We start from the raw sequence: 15999 nt of genomic DNA, 5'->3' as shown, positions 1-15999 counted from the left end.
GGAAAAAGAGAGAGAGAGAGGGAATTCGTAACGAGGCAGGATTCAGTTGGTTGTTGAGATTTCGCGTCGGAAATCGGAACGGAGAAAGGCGTTCAACAACAAAAGGAATAAGGACACAAGGTACGGGGAACAAACGCAATATTTAAAATTGGGAACAAAAACGAAGGGGGCAGCGAGGGAGAGAGAGAGAAAGAGAGAGAGAGAGAGGAAGAGAAAAAGAAACAAAATACGTATATGATAGATCTGAATTTACAGTTCGATGGTGTCTACGCGCGTAGCAAGTACGAGTGAACAAGTGGAGCTAAAATGATGCAGTGTTGGCAAGAATGCTTTCGTACCGATCAACCGTGAACCCACTGAAAACAATAGTTCACTTAACCGGGACGGTACGACGCATAACTAAGTTGTTGCTCTCTAGCTAGCGTTAACGCAGGCGAAGGATTTTGATAATTTCCTTGGAGGACACTTCGTTGGCCCTATTTAGCCGTGGATTGGTTTACGCCGATTTTTTGACGGGTGAATTCTTCCCCAAGCACCCGGATGAATGATCCCACCAAGCAGGGAAGAACACTACCCTGACAGTGTCAGGTGATAAGAGCGACTCGAAGGTGAAAGCTATATTCAACGCAACATAAATAACAGCATATGCAACCGACTACCACCGATGAGGCACATAGTAAGAGTAAACGAATGTGGCCCACTACTAACTAGCTACAAGCTATGAGAAAGATTCGTAGAGAAACTCTGCAAGCAATTCTATGTACAGCAACAACTATTTTGTTCGTAACTATAATTACAACGTCATACAAATGTACGACATGAAGGTAAATTCACCATAATATTAACCCCCAGATTAAATTAAATGAATTAAATGTAATATGAATAAATGCATGTTATGTAAATGAACGTAAAAAGTTAGCAATAATGAGCTAGGAAAAAATAATTTTATTAATTATTTTATGACTTAAAAATATTATTTTCTACGACTTGTTCAATGCCGATGGAGACGCCTAATCTTTTTCAGCAGAAAGTAGTAGTAAATTGTACCAGTTTTTTTCTGTCAAGTATGCATTAAAAAAAAGACCTTTTGATATAAATAAATTAATAAATATAGTATTCTTCAGTAGCTAAATTATGTGTCACGGCTGTAAAATTCTTTGGCGGACGATCAATTGCTATTCTATCTTAGCTACAAAGTTATCGGATTAGGTCTTAAAAAAGAAAGTCACCTACTAGATTCAATTGCTCACTCAATGGGCAGTCTCGTTCGTTTGTATGGATTGTTTCATGATTGCTTCGTCTTAAGGCTGGTTTGCACGTTCATGCCAATTGTACAAAACAGTTTGCACAAAGTGATTTAATGAAGATGTTCGATTTTATCAGTTTGTTTGCGCTCGTAGTTAATTCTTAAGTGTGATAAGGTGGCAATAGTGAATACACTGATACGCACGCCAGTACGTAATACCGAATTTTAACGTGTATATCGACCCCCTTTTAGGTCAAAAATGACCATAGTCTATTAACGGAGGTCGTTTGGAGGTTTTGTTTTGAACTGATTCGAATCTGACTCGTTCAGGAAAAAAAAAAACCCCACAATTCCAGGGATATGCCAATGGGTGGTTTCAGCATGGAGAGGATTCAGTGAAGCGTTTGCCGTCAAATCCCTGCCATTTGAATCCCGGTCCTGCCATTTGAAGACCGGCACCACTGCCGCCTACACCACAGGGCCACCCCATGGGGGATCGTTATACACGCTACAATACAGTACATTGTGGGGTTAACCTAAACGGTCACATCTACATGCTCAAATCGCACTCTCCGCTCACTCAAGCCAAATATTTGTCCTAGTCAGATTTTGCTCAAATAAATAAGCCATATGGCATGGCAACGATTTAACTGTGCAAAGCTGGCTTATACAAGCCATTTTACGCAAATAGCATGAGCGTATAAACCAGCCATTAGACATAGAGAATACGATTTTTATAGTAATCAACACTGGATCCAACACTGCTCAGGTTAAGCTACATTTGACGACCAAAAAAACAATGTTTGGTGGTCGAAATTTATCCTCTGGTTAGATGCTTCTGTCTTTTCTTCAAAAAATGAGAAATTTTTTTATAAATTCAACGCGATCATAACTGACTGATCAACGCAAGCCTCACGCTTTTTAACTGGTTTCTGGGATAAAACTCATACAAACAAATATTCAATCCTATTTCCTCGCCATTTCCGGGCTATGTTGAATCAAATCAGCTGATTGAACTGTAACAGTTTGTCTGTTTGCATAGAACACATGTTACAGAAGACGATATGACCTTGAGCTCAAATGATCATCCAATAAAAAAATCGCTAAATTTAGTCTATTTGTTTTTAATGCACACGTTAATGGTTATAATAATGAAAGAGATTGTTTGGAAACCTTTACGTAAACTACATCAAACATTCGAAATCAAATACACCCAGCAAGTGATAACACCACCGAGAAAGCGCAACCATAACGCGTACTGTGAACAAATAGAAATGAATGTGTTTCAAGGTGAGGCAGATGATGTGCATAAGCGATGCGCTTGACCGTGAAATGTGACCCGAAAACAACCAAAACCCAAATGAAAGGATGCGAGAAAACGCTATACAGAAACGAATATTTCACCCTTTTACATTGCAGGTTAAAGTAAACCGAGCGAGTTTTCTTTCATTCTTTGTTGTACCTCCGCCATTTGGTGTGTGTGTGTGTGTTTATGCGAATTGTATACAAAAGGTTCAACAACAAGCCATTCAATTTCTACACATGTTGTATTATATTTTACGTTCGTTACTATTGTGTTTTTTTTTCTTAGTTAGAAGATTACTAGCATGTAATAATAGCATACCGCTCTAATCTGTTTGCTATGGTTGTCTGCTGCCCAGTAAGATTAGATTACAAAACCGTACCGCTTTATACCAACCGCATCCAGAACCATCCGCTCCAGGATAGCATCCCGTATCGCACTGTCGTATCGGAAGATGTAAGTGGCCTTACATGATCGCGCAGGATGATATCCCGGAAGAGTGGCGGAAACTAAAGGCACATTACATTGAGACTATAGAGTAGAGGTAAGCCACCAATCCCAAACGCGCTACAGTTCTTGTGACCGCACGTTACTACCGCCTCCTGTACTAATTGATCGTTTTTCTTTTGTTTTTTTTTTAGGTGAACTAATCGCGATCGTAATATCTTATCCAGTAACAAAAGCAAATAAAATGCCAACAAACAAATGTATACAACCGATGATGAGAGACGACGAGACCGCCTATAGCTAACAACTTTACGCGAAAGCGAAGCTAGTTGAATGCTTGGCCGACCGAATCAATGCATGCAATGTTTTGTTCGGGAGACGGAAGCCTCTAATACTATTCGCTATACATAATACTACATAAGAAATACTTGGTTTTAGTGGAATTGCTGTGTTTGTGAGATAGAAGATTCAATAAGTAGGGTGCGCTAGGTTGTTTAATTAAGGTCGGGAAAATCAAGGGGTTCGATTTGCAACGTCGAGCAAAGGAAAAAATGCCACTAATTGGAGGGCAGTTCATCCATAGAATACCTTTAGCACTTAAGTACATAGTGTGTTTGTGTGCGTGTGTGTGTGTCGTTTGCCGATTGAAATAATTACAAATTTAAATTTCGTTTTAAGTTCTATCAAAAAAAGAATATACGCCTGACCGTGAAATAATGGGGAGAGTTGTGTAAGTGAAAGTGTTCCTTGACATTAAGAAAAATACTTTATACTAATAGAAGTGGTTGCATTAGTAGTAGTAAAAGTAGCAATGAGCAGATTAGATCAAAGATCGTCTGCTCTGCACTGTAGCTCTCGGTGTGGTTTAGTACACGGATGGTGTGAGTTTATGGGATGCAATAATAGATGCATAACTAGCGGAAACGAGTCAAAACAAGGAACGAGAATTGGAATTGCAAAATATTAAGTGTTAAATACCAGCATTTCATCGACAAACGACGATGGGACACAAGGTTAAAGTCAAAATCGGTCGTATTGTACCTGGTGGTGAGAAAAGAGGGAAGAAAAACGGAAATGCGTTTATAAGACGAGCAAGCAAAACGTCACACGGGTCAGGACTGTACCCGTTGCTAGCACTAAGGAAACTTAATGCGGACGCTCGGGTCGTCCGTAGAAATCAAACAAGAAAATGTAAGCTGTTGTTAAGAGGTAACACGGCATGTGGGCTACCCGTCCCGATAGGTATTTCCGGTTCCTTTAAACCATTGGCTAGACTAGAATGCGGGAGAATATAGGACTGTTTTTTTTTTTTTGCTTTTCGTTGCTTAACCTAGAGGATAGCGTTACTGGGAGCTACATCATCTACAGTTTCTCTATCTCACCACGGTGGTGGCTACGAATACTACGAATAACCATTTGCTTGAAGCACCAAGGACATTTTTTAAACCTACCTTTAACGGTTGCGATTCTCTACCACATACCACAAAATGCTTGCCTACGCTACAAACCTATCAAAACAAACAAACAAAAACTACATGCAAACATGCAAACGACGGGAGCGTAAATTTTGCGGATTAGCTTTTTGCATTCCCCTCTGCGGATCAGCGATAATGCAGGCAGGTAGAACAGTTGGCATGCACGCAACACCCGACCCATAACCACGGTGGTAGCTAACCCGGGGAAGTAGTAGTAGGAACATCTTGGAAGCCGCTCACCAGCTCAGCGTCATCGTGGCGAGCGTTGCGAAGACGCATGCTTGTTACCATCCCATCCGTCACGTTTGGAAGCGGTCTCATGCGGTTTGGTGGTTTAGGTTGGTTAAGTTTGGGGGGAGGGAGTGTTTATTATGTGACCGGGTCACGGTGTTCCGGTATTAGAGCGGAAGTGTACCGAGGATGATTTTAGTGGGTGATTAAAGGGTCGTTTTTTTTACAGGGAATATAGAAAGTAGTCGTTGAAAAGAAAGGAGCGAAGGATGTTTCGATACTGTGTTGTTGTAATGGCTTTTTAAAACATATAGCTATTTTGCTTCTCGACACTACTACTACTACTACTACTACTACTACTGCTATACACTTTCGCTCGCATTCTTCATTCAGAACGCTCTACACTCTACTGGGATTGCGTCGGTTTTTCGTCGTCCGTCTCGAGTGGTGGAGCGGGGAAGGGCTCTAGGGTGTACCGGCTTGGCCGTCGTCCGGGCACTAGCAGCCTGCGGAAGGGTAACAACAACGAACATTTAAAGAACACACACAACAACAACAAGAAAAAAAAACCACTACAAACAAACGCCAACCATTGGACGCATGCAGGTCTGTAAAGGTGGGTGGGTGGGTGGTGTGGTTTTTGTGTTTCGTTTTTTGGATGAAATGGTGGGTGGGTGGTAGGCGGTTTGGTTTCCAGATTCGACGTTCAAGCATTTCCGAATGTTGGAAATCGCAATGACCGGGAATGGATTCATCTGCGTCGCCTGTATTACATTGACCGGATATGTTCTGTTGTAATCTTGTGTATCTTTTTGTATTGTTGAAAGTGTTACAATTCTGATTCGGTGTAGTAACGGGTGTCATTGATTTATGTGTGTTTTATTTTCCTTTTATCGGAAATCGATCCTGTTACTGAAATCTCTTGATAATTCACATCAGAGATTATTAAAAAGCAAAGCATTATCAAAAAATCAATTACTTCGTCTCACCTTCTTTTGGTGACTGCTATTAATCTTGTGCACTTTGCGACAAAGCAGTTTGAATCAAAACGAGTTATATTTTGCTCTGGAGTTAACCAAAAAATCTTAAAATCCACCTCTTGTTATAGACGACAAAAAAAAAAAAAAAGACAGGGAAATATTCGTTGCTGTTGATATACATATTATGTGGCCGAAATTCGAGACTGACGAACACATTTGGGCAAGCCAAGCACCCAGCATCTCAAGATAGAACGATGGCAGTGAAGCAATAATAACAAGGACGAATGCGAGCATGAAACATTTATAGTATCGATCAAGCCGGGAGTTAAGGTTCGAGAAGCTGGTTCGAGAAGCTCACGAAGAACGTGTTGGGTTGTTGGTTGGGGGAAAAACAAAACGAAAGACAACAAAACTCCATCAAGCAGTGTTGAAAAGTTCTTCAACCATTGCCCAAGAATACTTTGTGCACGATCGAAGCAAATAAAAGGCTGGCAAAAAGTGGCTACAAGCTTGACAGAAAAGCAACAATTACTTGCTGGAATGTATTTTTAAAATAAAATACCAACTTAACGACAGCGAATAGTAATCAGTTTGCATGTTACTGAGGTATAAAAAGACTATAAAATATGATCACTAATTAAAAGTGAATTTTGCATTCAGCGTGACAGAATTGTACCAGAAGAAGAAGAAAGATAGAAAAAGAGAACCAAAAAGTTCGAAAGCTTTTCGTAAATTTTGTGCTATCCGAATGTGCAAAATAAGATTTGATTTTTTTTAAATTTTAGTTTTCAAGAAGAAAAAGAGCACACATTTACCGATGAAAACTGTTTGCTAAGGCCACATTATCTAGAAGAAAGAATTGTAGAAAGAAGAAAAAAGAAAGAGAGAAACAACAACAGGTGAAAAAACGGTTTCACTGCCAAAAGAGCGCTTTCGCGCTGGTTTGTTTTTTTTTTTGTGGACAGAGCCCTTCCATCCTTTTTTTGGTTACGGGGTTACAGGTTGGTGTCACACACGTGTAGAATAATTGTACTACCACAACAACAACAACCAACGCTTGTACCTTACATTTTTTTTTACATCACCTTTTAAAAAAAACAAACGTCTTGCTAAAGCCTTAAGTAACAAAACTGAAATAAAGTACAGTTTTGAAAGTAAGAAAACATGAAACCGATACTGTTTCGTAACATATTACCTGAGTAAAACATTAAACACATAAGAAAACGTGTTTGTGAAGTAGGACATAAGAAAAACGACTTAAAAAGTGCATTTGTAAGGATTTCAATAGGCAACGAATTCCCGAGCAGACCAAACCGCACCAGAGTTTTGGCTCAGTCGGTGTGTTTCAGGATCGAACGGAATTTGGGAGGGGAAATTTTGGATTTGGGTATAGGCCGTCGGGTAGTAGTTATGTGCGTGTTAGTACTGAATTTCCCATCCCGAATTTTCCCATCATGTGACTGATGTGTTAGTTTAGCTGTATGTAACTGATGTGTTAAGGTGTATTTTCGGGTATTTTTTGGGTTCCATTAAGTTCGATAACCTGACAGTAATTGAAGTATGCGAGTAGGTGTGTGTGTATGTGTGTCTCCTTTCGTACCGTTGGGAGATTTTTATGGTTAGTTATAGTGTTTGGTTTTGGAATGTGTTGATGTGAGAGTGAGCGTGAGAGAGTACGATCGGTTATTGTGTTATATATATAGTTAAATAAGTTAAATATTAATTACCACATACTACGCTCAACATAGAGATAGATAAGATCAAATACTCTACTGTGCTTAACATAATACACTCAAAAAACACACAGGCGCACGCACGCGCCAGCACACATACGCATACGAATCACAGCCATACTTGAAATCAACAGCACACAATAAGGGCAACTTGTCGGTTGCTTTTACATCAAATTATATACTCATGCAAAGCACACTTTTTTTTTGTAAAGGACTTAGGGTAAAAAACTGAACTGAAAAGGGAAAACTTTAAATATTTTGATCTTTTTTTTTTTTTTGTTTGCACTTCCTGAATTGTGGTAGCAAGACTTCATCTATAACCATTGCACCAAATTTGCGGCCGGACTTTCAGGTCTTACCGGTTGTAGAATTCGACGAACTTTTCTAGGTAAGTTTGCTTCAAATCCAAAATCTATTTCATCTTCAAAATAAGCTTTACCAAATGCCAATTTGTAAAAAAAAAAAAAGTTAATCTTTTCTACGATCGCGGGAGTCATCTTATCCGATCGTTAAATTCGAGCGTTTGATTATCATTTTAGTACTAATGGGAAATACACATCCCATTTGAAAACATTCTCATCTAAAACCGACTGATCTGGATCCGAATCAGAGCGAAAAAAAAAAAATGAAGAAAAATCGCACTAGGAAGTTTGAGAGATCTATTTCGTTTATGGTCCAACACACTTACCCGCTTAGTTCCAGCATCGAGCCGCGCCGATTGTTACGCCGATGGCTAGCGGTCACCGGGAACGCATTCGCGTGCGGCCCGGCCCGCGAGATACCGAGCGGATCCAGCATCGGGTTGCCGGCCGCATCTCCGCCATCGATCGTGATGTAGCCGGCGATCGAGGCCGACCGTTTGTCCTTCGGTACCGCTACACGGCCGACCGGTGTGGTTGCCGCCACCGGGGTCGATGTCTCGGAATCAGTCACTCCGCCGATGACGACCCCGCCGGAACCGGAACTTTCGCGCCGGAACAGACCTATTACGGACTTAGCCTGTTTAGGTTGCGTTAAGCCACCTGTTTTTTTTTTTTTTTTGTGGTATTTGTGGTCAAAGTTCACACATGCGTGTCCGGTGGTGAAGTGGGAGGGAGCGCGGAAAATAGGTGAGGTGGAGAGGGGAGTAACAGTGGCACAACCACACACACACACACACACACACACAAGAGCGGCGCGCGAGCGGTGCAATTGAAACACACAGGGGATTGTGAAGGGAGCAAAATTGGGAAAAGGGCGAAGGAAATGTTGTCCAAAGGTGGTTCGGGGGATGTTTTGTTTTCATCAGGAATGGATTGCACCAAGCATCAGACGAGCCATCGTCGGCAGTTGACAGTCATGTTGAGGGTGGGTGGGTGGTTGTGTGTGTGTGTAGGTGTGTCGATTGGTTTTGCATTTGTATGTTGATGTCGTGTTGAGGTTGGATCGTGTAAAGAGAAAAAAAGAAACCATACGGGGAAGGCACGGATAGATGATAAAAATGCGGTTAGGTGCAAGCTAATGCGCGGATGCAGAAATTATATGAATCTAGAAAGTTTAACATAACTTAACATAAAACAGATACCTAAAACGAACGCTGGGGAACGATTGTGGTCTCACATACGTGAGAAACCATTACACAGAGAGTGGTTTTGGAAGGAAAGTTCAGGACTCAGTGTCAGACAAACTGACAGAAGCTTAAAATCATCCAAAGCCCACACAAGAAATACACGGTTCCCGAGGAATTGAATGCAACCGTCCACCGGACAACCGGTTCCTTGAAGGCATAAACATTTATGAAACAACTTAAATTGCACTCGCGCCAGTACAAAGTGATGTGATAAGGTGGTACGTTCACGACACGAAATAGGTTGCAAAGAGAAACGATAGAAGAAGAGGAGGTTTTTCTTTGTGAAGGATTGAATACATGAGCTAGACAACAGCGTTAGTACGGATATAGAGAAGCGGCAACAGCAGCATCAGCAGCATCAGCAATAGTACATACTTCCATGTATACTTATATGCGTTTGCTTGTACGAGCAATTTGTACGAGACATCGATATCATTTCATTCGCCATGCACGTATATACACAATTATTACACTTAGAAATGGACGATCGTACACACGAGTCAGTTTGAAGGGAAGAGACGAATTGAAAAATGGAAGATAGATAGTGGCTGAAGAAAGATAGAGCGAAAGAGCGATGTTGTCGGTGCCCTTAAACGTGCGGAAAACACATCCTTCTGCTTTCCATAAAACTGTGTTGCACGTGAAAAACAAAACTATATTTCATGTGGGAAGATAAATGTGGACATAACGAATCAACACAACAAGGAGAAGAGGAAAAAAAATCGACACAAACAGCTCAGTGAAGGATGTATTGTCATCCTAAACGAAACAAACGGCACAAAACATGAAAGCGGTGCTTTTAAATCTAAAGCAAACAAAGTAGAATTGCATTTGCTTCTCACTGTTGGATTTGGAATACTGCACTAAAGGCTGTTGTGTAAACATTGTTTTCGTCCATAATAATTATTTAAAAATTTTACTTTAAGCAGTGTATGCAATCTTCAAGTGTAATGATGCTTTGGTTGACGGATTTGGTGGTGCATTGGAAGTTAAGTTAACAAACCAAAACAACCAAACAAACAAACAAAATAAAAAATGAAACTCTAAACCTCTATCTGCCATGGATGTCCGTTACACCGGCTTTAGCTTGGGGTTTGATTGGTACATGCAATAAAAATCCTTTTTTTTTTGCCTGATGTGTCATGAAAACTACAGCTGCAAGTAGCGCCGAATTAGAATTTTCGTAATAATTGTAGCGCCCTATCGCGTCAAAAATGCGATTATCAAGTGAGAAACCAAAAAAAAAAGGGTTTGCGCCCTAGGGTGAATATTGTACGGTGTAGGAAAGATTAAACGATTTCCATTTCGTTTGCGCCCCCACGACCTAAGGCCGTATCGTGGGACATATGGTGCGTAAGCAAAGAGTCGTCTCCACTGAGGTGGATGAAACTTTGCTTCAAAGTCTCCAGCGTTTAAACGGCCGCCTAAAGCCTTAAAACCTATCGAAAAGGGATCTCGTTACGGGTGGACGGGGTGCGCACGTGACTTACCCAAAAATGTTGCACTTGGTGAATTGTAAGCTAGATACTCCTTGTTCGAAGCCCACGATGGGAATTCGTTCTGTTTGATAGCACCATTATCGTCACTCTCGTCGACCCGTTTCCAGGGTAGGACCGATTCGATTGCAGTCGGTGTTGCGACACGTTGCTCCGCTGTAGGTAGATAGAGAAAAGTGCAGCATCCATTAGACAACCTCTCTCTAGTGATTTATAAATCTTTCGCTAACATATGATGAATAATTAATTATTTAAAAATCTAATTAACTACAAATTGTACTTACATTCCAAAAATCGTGACTCTCGGGCAAATCTTTTGTCTTCCTTTTCTGCTCCCCTTTCGTCCACTGTGAAACGGGGGGAAGTTAACGAAAAATGTTATAAGCAACAGGAAACTAGTACACACACGCACACACACAAAAAAGCATAATTTTTCTTCTTTACAACAAATACACTTTTTGAACTTGAAACGGTCACATAAAGAAGGCAAAAGTTTACTAAATTTGTTGATCATGCTAATACAAAATTATAAAGAAAATAAATTGATCCATCAATCAACAACAACGACAACAATAACGAACTTTAACTGAAAAAATGGCAAATAATATTACAAAAAAAAAACGAGGAAAAATTTCAACTACAACAGCTAGCACGATCCTATAGTGATAGCCAGCGTGCAGTAAGCCGCACAGTAATAAGGGGGAGTGATCGATTCAGAAACGGGGTGAAAATGGTGAACTGTGATGCAACAAGGACAGTGTGAGCGGATCTGCAACATACAACAGTGAGTTCAGTGTCATCCGTCGGACCGTTGGGAACTAATTTCCGCAAGGTCGCAGCCGTACGTTAAGTAATTGCTTATCATCATCTCACACATTGCGAAACCCGTGAACCGTGTGACCCACTCTCTTACAGACCGAACGACGCGAGACGATTAAGGATTTTTCTTTTGTCCGCCCCCGATCGGGTGGAAAAGCAAACGTGTCATCTTTTGTACATGATTTGAGAGAGTAACATTGGATCGAATATTGGGCAGTAACGGAAAAATGAAACCAAGAGTTTGAATTTTGAACAATCGCAAACCATCATGCAGAAAAGTGAACGTGTCCGACTATAAGAACTAGAGCACCAGTAAGACGAAACTAAATTGAAACAAACTCAACTTACCCGACCGCTCGCATATGGAACGGTCGAACCCGTGTTTGTGTATCGAACAAAAACAATTTGCAGTAACAAGAAGTAAAAAAAAAAACAAACAGCTAACAAAATGGGCATTCTTCTCCTAAGGAGCTAAACTTGTTTGCACTATGCGGGGACAACATATGCAAACTGCATCTATCTAAACAACCAAACGCTCTATACACGCAACGGCGCGGTAATTATAATTATTTGCAAAAATTGGCTTCCTCTGCTCTGCGACCGATCGAAACGACAAAATCAAACAGAACGCAAGTAAAAAACGGGGGTAAAAAAGCTTGCGATAATATAAACTTGGCAGCGCAACTTGAGTGGCAGAAAACTGAGATTGGGAGAGTGTGAGCAGGCGCTAGAAAGACAGCGAGCTTGCGAAAACGGAACACAGCGATGTGTACGTGTGTATATGTGTGTGGGCAGGGGGAGATTGGTGGGGTGGGGGGGGGGGGGGGCGTGGCCGGCATGGCTAGTTGGTTGAGCACCGCCGGCACACCCCCATGGACACATACCGAAGGTCTGATAGGATCGGTCCCTGCGCCAGGGCAGGAACGATTCGGCCGCCGTCGGCGTGATCCGTTCCCTGTCGGATGCGGAACTGATGCTGAAGTTACTGTTGTTGTTGTAGGTGTTGAGTGTGAGGGTGTTTCTATTGGCTTTACTGGGGGGCTCTTGGCCTTGGGTGGGATTGCCGGACGGGCAAGAGGTGGAGGGATCGGAGGCGGAATTAAACTTGCTCGTGTAGTGCTTCACAATGCGTGCCTTGGTGGGATCGAACCCGGGCAGGCTTGTGATATGTGCGATCAGCGAGCTGTTGTTGTTAGTAGTAGAAGTAGTAGTAGAAGTGGCGGTTGTTGTCTTACTTGCACCACGGTCGCCTCCGGTGGCCGCCAGTGTATGCTTTACACTTATAGCCGGCGATGCGGCTGGAGGAAGAGACAAACAGATAGACAAACAGATAGAGATGGCAAACGCTCGTGACACGAAACACCGAAAAAAGGTAGAAACAGTAACGGTCTTTCAGGATTTATCTCAAATAAAAAGTACTTTTTTATCGTATCAGGATTCTGAACAAAAATACAAAATAATTTTTAAAACATGTGCCGATCAAGTAAAAAAATCTATGACTTGCTTAGCGTTTGTTCAAGGAACATCACGTGCAAACGATAAGACTGTTTCGATTCGATTGCACTGTAACGTATGCATTAAAGTAAGCAACATTTTGACTATAGGGACGAAAGTTTGTTGGCATTTTCTTTAGCATAAAGGTCCTCTTTTTTGATCACTTTATGATTTATAATTTATTAGATTTATAGCGTTAGCTGGGGTTGGCGGCATACTTAGGCTTCTTCTTGGCTTAACGACCTACTAGGTCGCGTCTGCCATCGAATGGCTTACTAGACTAGCCGATACTACGTAGTTGGATAGTCAGTCCTCTCTACGGGGGGACGGTACGGATGGGATTTGAATTCCAGTCCTGCCGTGTGGAGACTGGCGCCATTGACGCATTACCACTGGGCCTCACAATGCTTAACAGCTCTGTTTCTTCTAGTAATTGCTTTGAGTAGTGGAAGCTATATCCGGCCAAGCTCTGGAAGGCTCTTTGGTCTATTAATCTCGCTTGTCGCTACTATCACCTCCTACGAAAAAACAAGACGGGAAGAGACATTCCTGTTTACAAAAGCTGGAAGGCATTTCTGCTAATAAATCCGTCGACTTAAATCGATCGGATCCTCACAATAACACATTTTGTTAAGTCCAAAGTAGACAGGCGGTACCAACAAACTAATTAGCATAGTGCTATCGCTGTTCTTCCCATTTACTTGACTTGACGATTGGCCTGTTAAAGCCATAAAGGCCATTCAAATGCTTACGAGACTCATTGATAGTACGTAATTGGATAGTCAGCGTCCTCACAAGCGATGGGTAAATTCTCATTAAGCCAAGAAGAACTTTTTTGTTTGGGAAAATCCGGAGGCGGCACAGGAATCACTTCGGTTTTGAATCCGAAGTTGATTCCGCAGTGTGCTCCGGAGTTGAATCCGGAATTAATATCGAAGATTACTCCTTTTTCCGATTAGACTTTTTCCGGAGTTGTATTCGGTTTTTATACTTCGGAGTTGGTGTGGATTCATGAATCCATTCGGAAAATTCCACCAGTAGTCTTCACTATGGGGGGATGGTACGAATGGGTATATAGCCCCGGTACGCGAACCCAGTGTGAAACATAATTTTCGTAGCTACCGCAATTAAACCGATGGACCCACTAGACATTTTGAACAGTTGCGTACTTGAATGCAGTTTTGAGGAATATAACCAACTAGAATTGAATGGAAACCGATCAATGAAACGGTTCCCTGGTGGCATAGTAATCGCATGAAAAAGAGAAACATGTTTTCGCTTTTCCTTTAATGCATACGTCCTTAAATCCGTAAATTAATTTAGCATATCACAACTTTCACACAAATTCAATACATAACTTCAAAAACAAAAACAACATTATTCTAGGATAGCTGTTAATGCTATCAATAAAAAATACACAATTCAAGCAGACATTCTCTGTCCAAATATCAAATACACAATCCATCATTGCTAAAAAAACATTTACACAAGTAAATCGAAACGATTTTCGGAACGATATTTATAAATGCAAAAGACGAGCATCGATCAGAAAGGGTAGAAAGATAGTAGATATCAGCAAGCAGTAGAGAAGTAATAGGAAGAGAAAAACGGAACAAGAATGCTAATGAAAAACTGCACACGACGAATAAAACCATCAAAACACATGTTGGTTATCGGTATCATGGAGGACAACAGTTTCCTTCGATAGTGAACTCAGCGCAGTCGGAATTGGAAGTTTTGCATGAAAAATGAAACTGCTCAATCAAAACGAGCACAACACTGTCGTACTTACGCGATGATTTGGCGGTAAACGTAAGGCCACCTCCGTCCCAGTCTTCCGCCGGTCCCGCCTGTCTTTCTTCGTCCTCGTTGTCCTCGTGCAGAACTTCGTTGATGTAATCTGTTTCGGTTTGGTTTTGAGTATAAAAGAGAGACATTTTATTTGAAAGTGAAAACCCGTTAGCGAGACGATGGAAACATAGTTGATAAAAACATGATTTTCTACGCGAAAGCACAACTAACAAATTATGAGATAGAGAGGACTGCCAAATGATAGCTGTATAAGAAGGAAGGAAAACATATCGGTACAGTTTGTGTGGTATACTGATACTATTTGATAATTTAAAAAAAAAGTGCAAACATGACAGTAATTAACATTAAAATAAGACATGTGGTGCTAGAATTGAATAATGTTATGGGAAAGATCATGAAAACATTGATGTAACGATAGATTATTGTGCTAATGGAATGGAATGAATCGGGAAGATATCACAAAAAAAGTAAATCCATTTTCCTATTTCGCCTGTACGGACACAGGCATGAAGTGTTTTGTCGCTTTTAAAAAGTGCAATTTGCTATTCTTTTTTGCAACGAAACATGAACGAAAAATAAAAAAAACTTACATCGATTTAGTGTACACACTACTGACGGATAATAAGAGAACAGTTAGGCTTATTTTATGGCTGAATAAAATGCACATAATTTAACATTGAAATATTCAAAAGACAAAATTTCATTTCGATTGATAAGCGTAGTGCTTGAGTTGTTTTAAATGATAACGAAATTTTGTACTACTTCCTACAAACAGAAAACAATTGCTTTACGATTATTTTAAATAGAGTTTTCAAACATCAAGAGCATAGTAGTAGATAGAAAAGAGTAGAAAAGTGTGCATAACAAAGAATCATTTCCATACAGAACAGATCGACGCATGAATAGACAAAAATAAAGGAGAAAGACTCGGATAAGTATAGTGAGAAGGAAAATAACGATTATTAAAGCTAAGAAAAAAACGGAAAGGAAAACAGTCCGAATACACGACATACGATCAAACATACGCTTACGACATAGGAATTAACTGCAAGTTTTTACCTATTTCTAATCTACGGTACTTGTTAAGACTGTGAGAATGTTTTCGTTTACTTTTTTTGCGATTGTCTTGATCGGTTAGTGGTGGTTCTAGTGGTTGTGGTGGTGGTGGATGGTAGTCGGTAGTAATCGTAATTGTATCATTAGTCATAACGATATCATTCGTACCGTTCGCAAACTGTTTCGCCGATCCGTTCTGCGCGAATTCCGGGAACGAGACGTGGTTTTGCTGCTTGCCATCCTGTTTGTGGAAGGGTTTTGGAAGGGCAACAAAAAGAATGGAACATTACTGATCACG

The 15999-nt window shown here is 40.8% G+C and overlaps 1 protein-coding gene across 4 annotated transcripts in view; it reads right to left on the bottom strand.

Annotated features, from left to right (window-relative positions):
* Positions 1–15999, bottom strand: part of LOC126563914 (sodium/hydrogen exchanger 3) — a 35016-nt gene that overhangs the window by 442 nt on the left and 18575 nt on the right. For 2 of the 4 annotated variants that reach the window (XM_050220710.1, XM_050220711.1), the window contains exons 14-18: positions 15870–15942; positions 14626–14733; positions 10805–10867; positions 10515–10676; positions 8104–8437 (exon numbers count right to left, since the gene is read on the bottom strand). In XM_050220710.1, the coding sequence (XP_050076667.1) occupies positions 8104–8437; positions 10515–10676; positions 10805–10867; positions 14626–14733; positions 15870–15942 (740 nt within the window). Of the gene's footprint in view, positions 1–5100; positions 5209–8103; positions 8438–10514; positions 10677–10804; positions 10868–14625; positions 14734–15869; positions 15943–15999 lie in introns of those variants that run through there. The other 2 variants (XM_050220712.1, XM_050220713.1) reach the window with 2 other exon arrangements.

The sequence above is a fragment of the Anopheles maculipalpis genome, chromosome 3RL, assembly GCF_943734695.1.
Source record: "Anopheles maculipalpis chromosome 3RL, idAnoMacuDA_375_x, whole genome shotgun sequence".
NCBI classification, from domain to species: Eukaryota; Metazoa; Arthropoda; class Insecta; order Diptera; family Culicidae; genus Anopheles; species Anopheles maculipalpis.
This window is presented reverse-complemented; position numbering and strand designations above follow the sequence as displayed.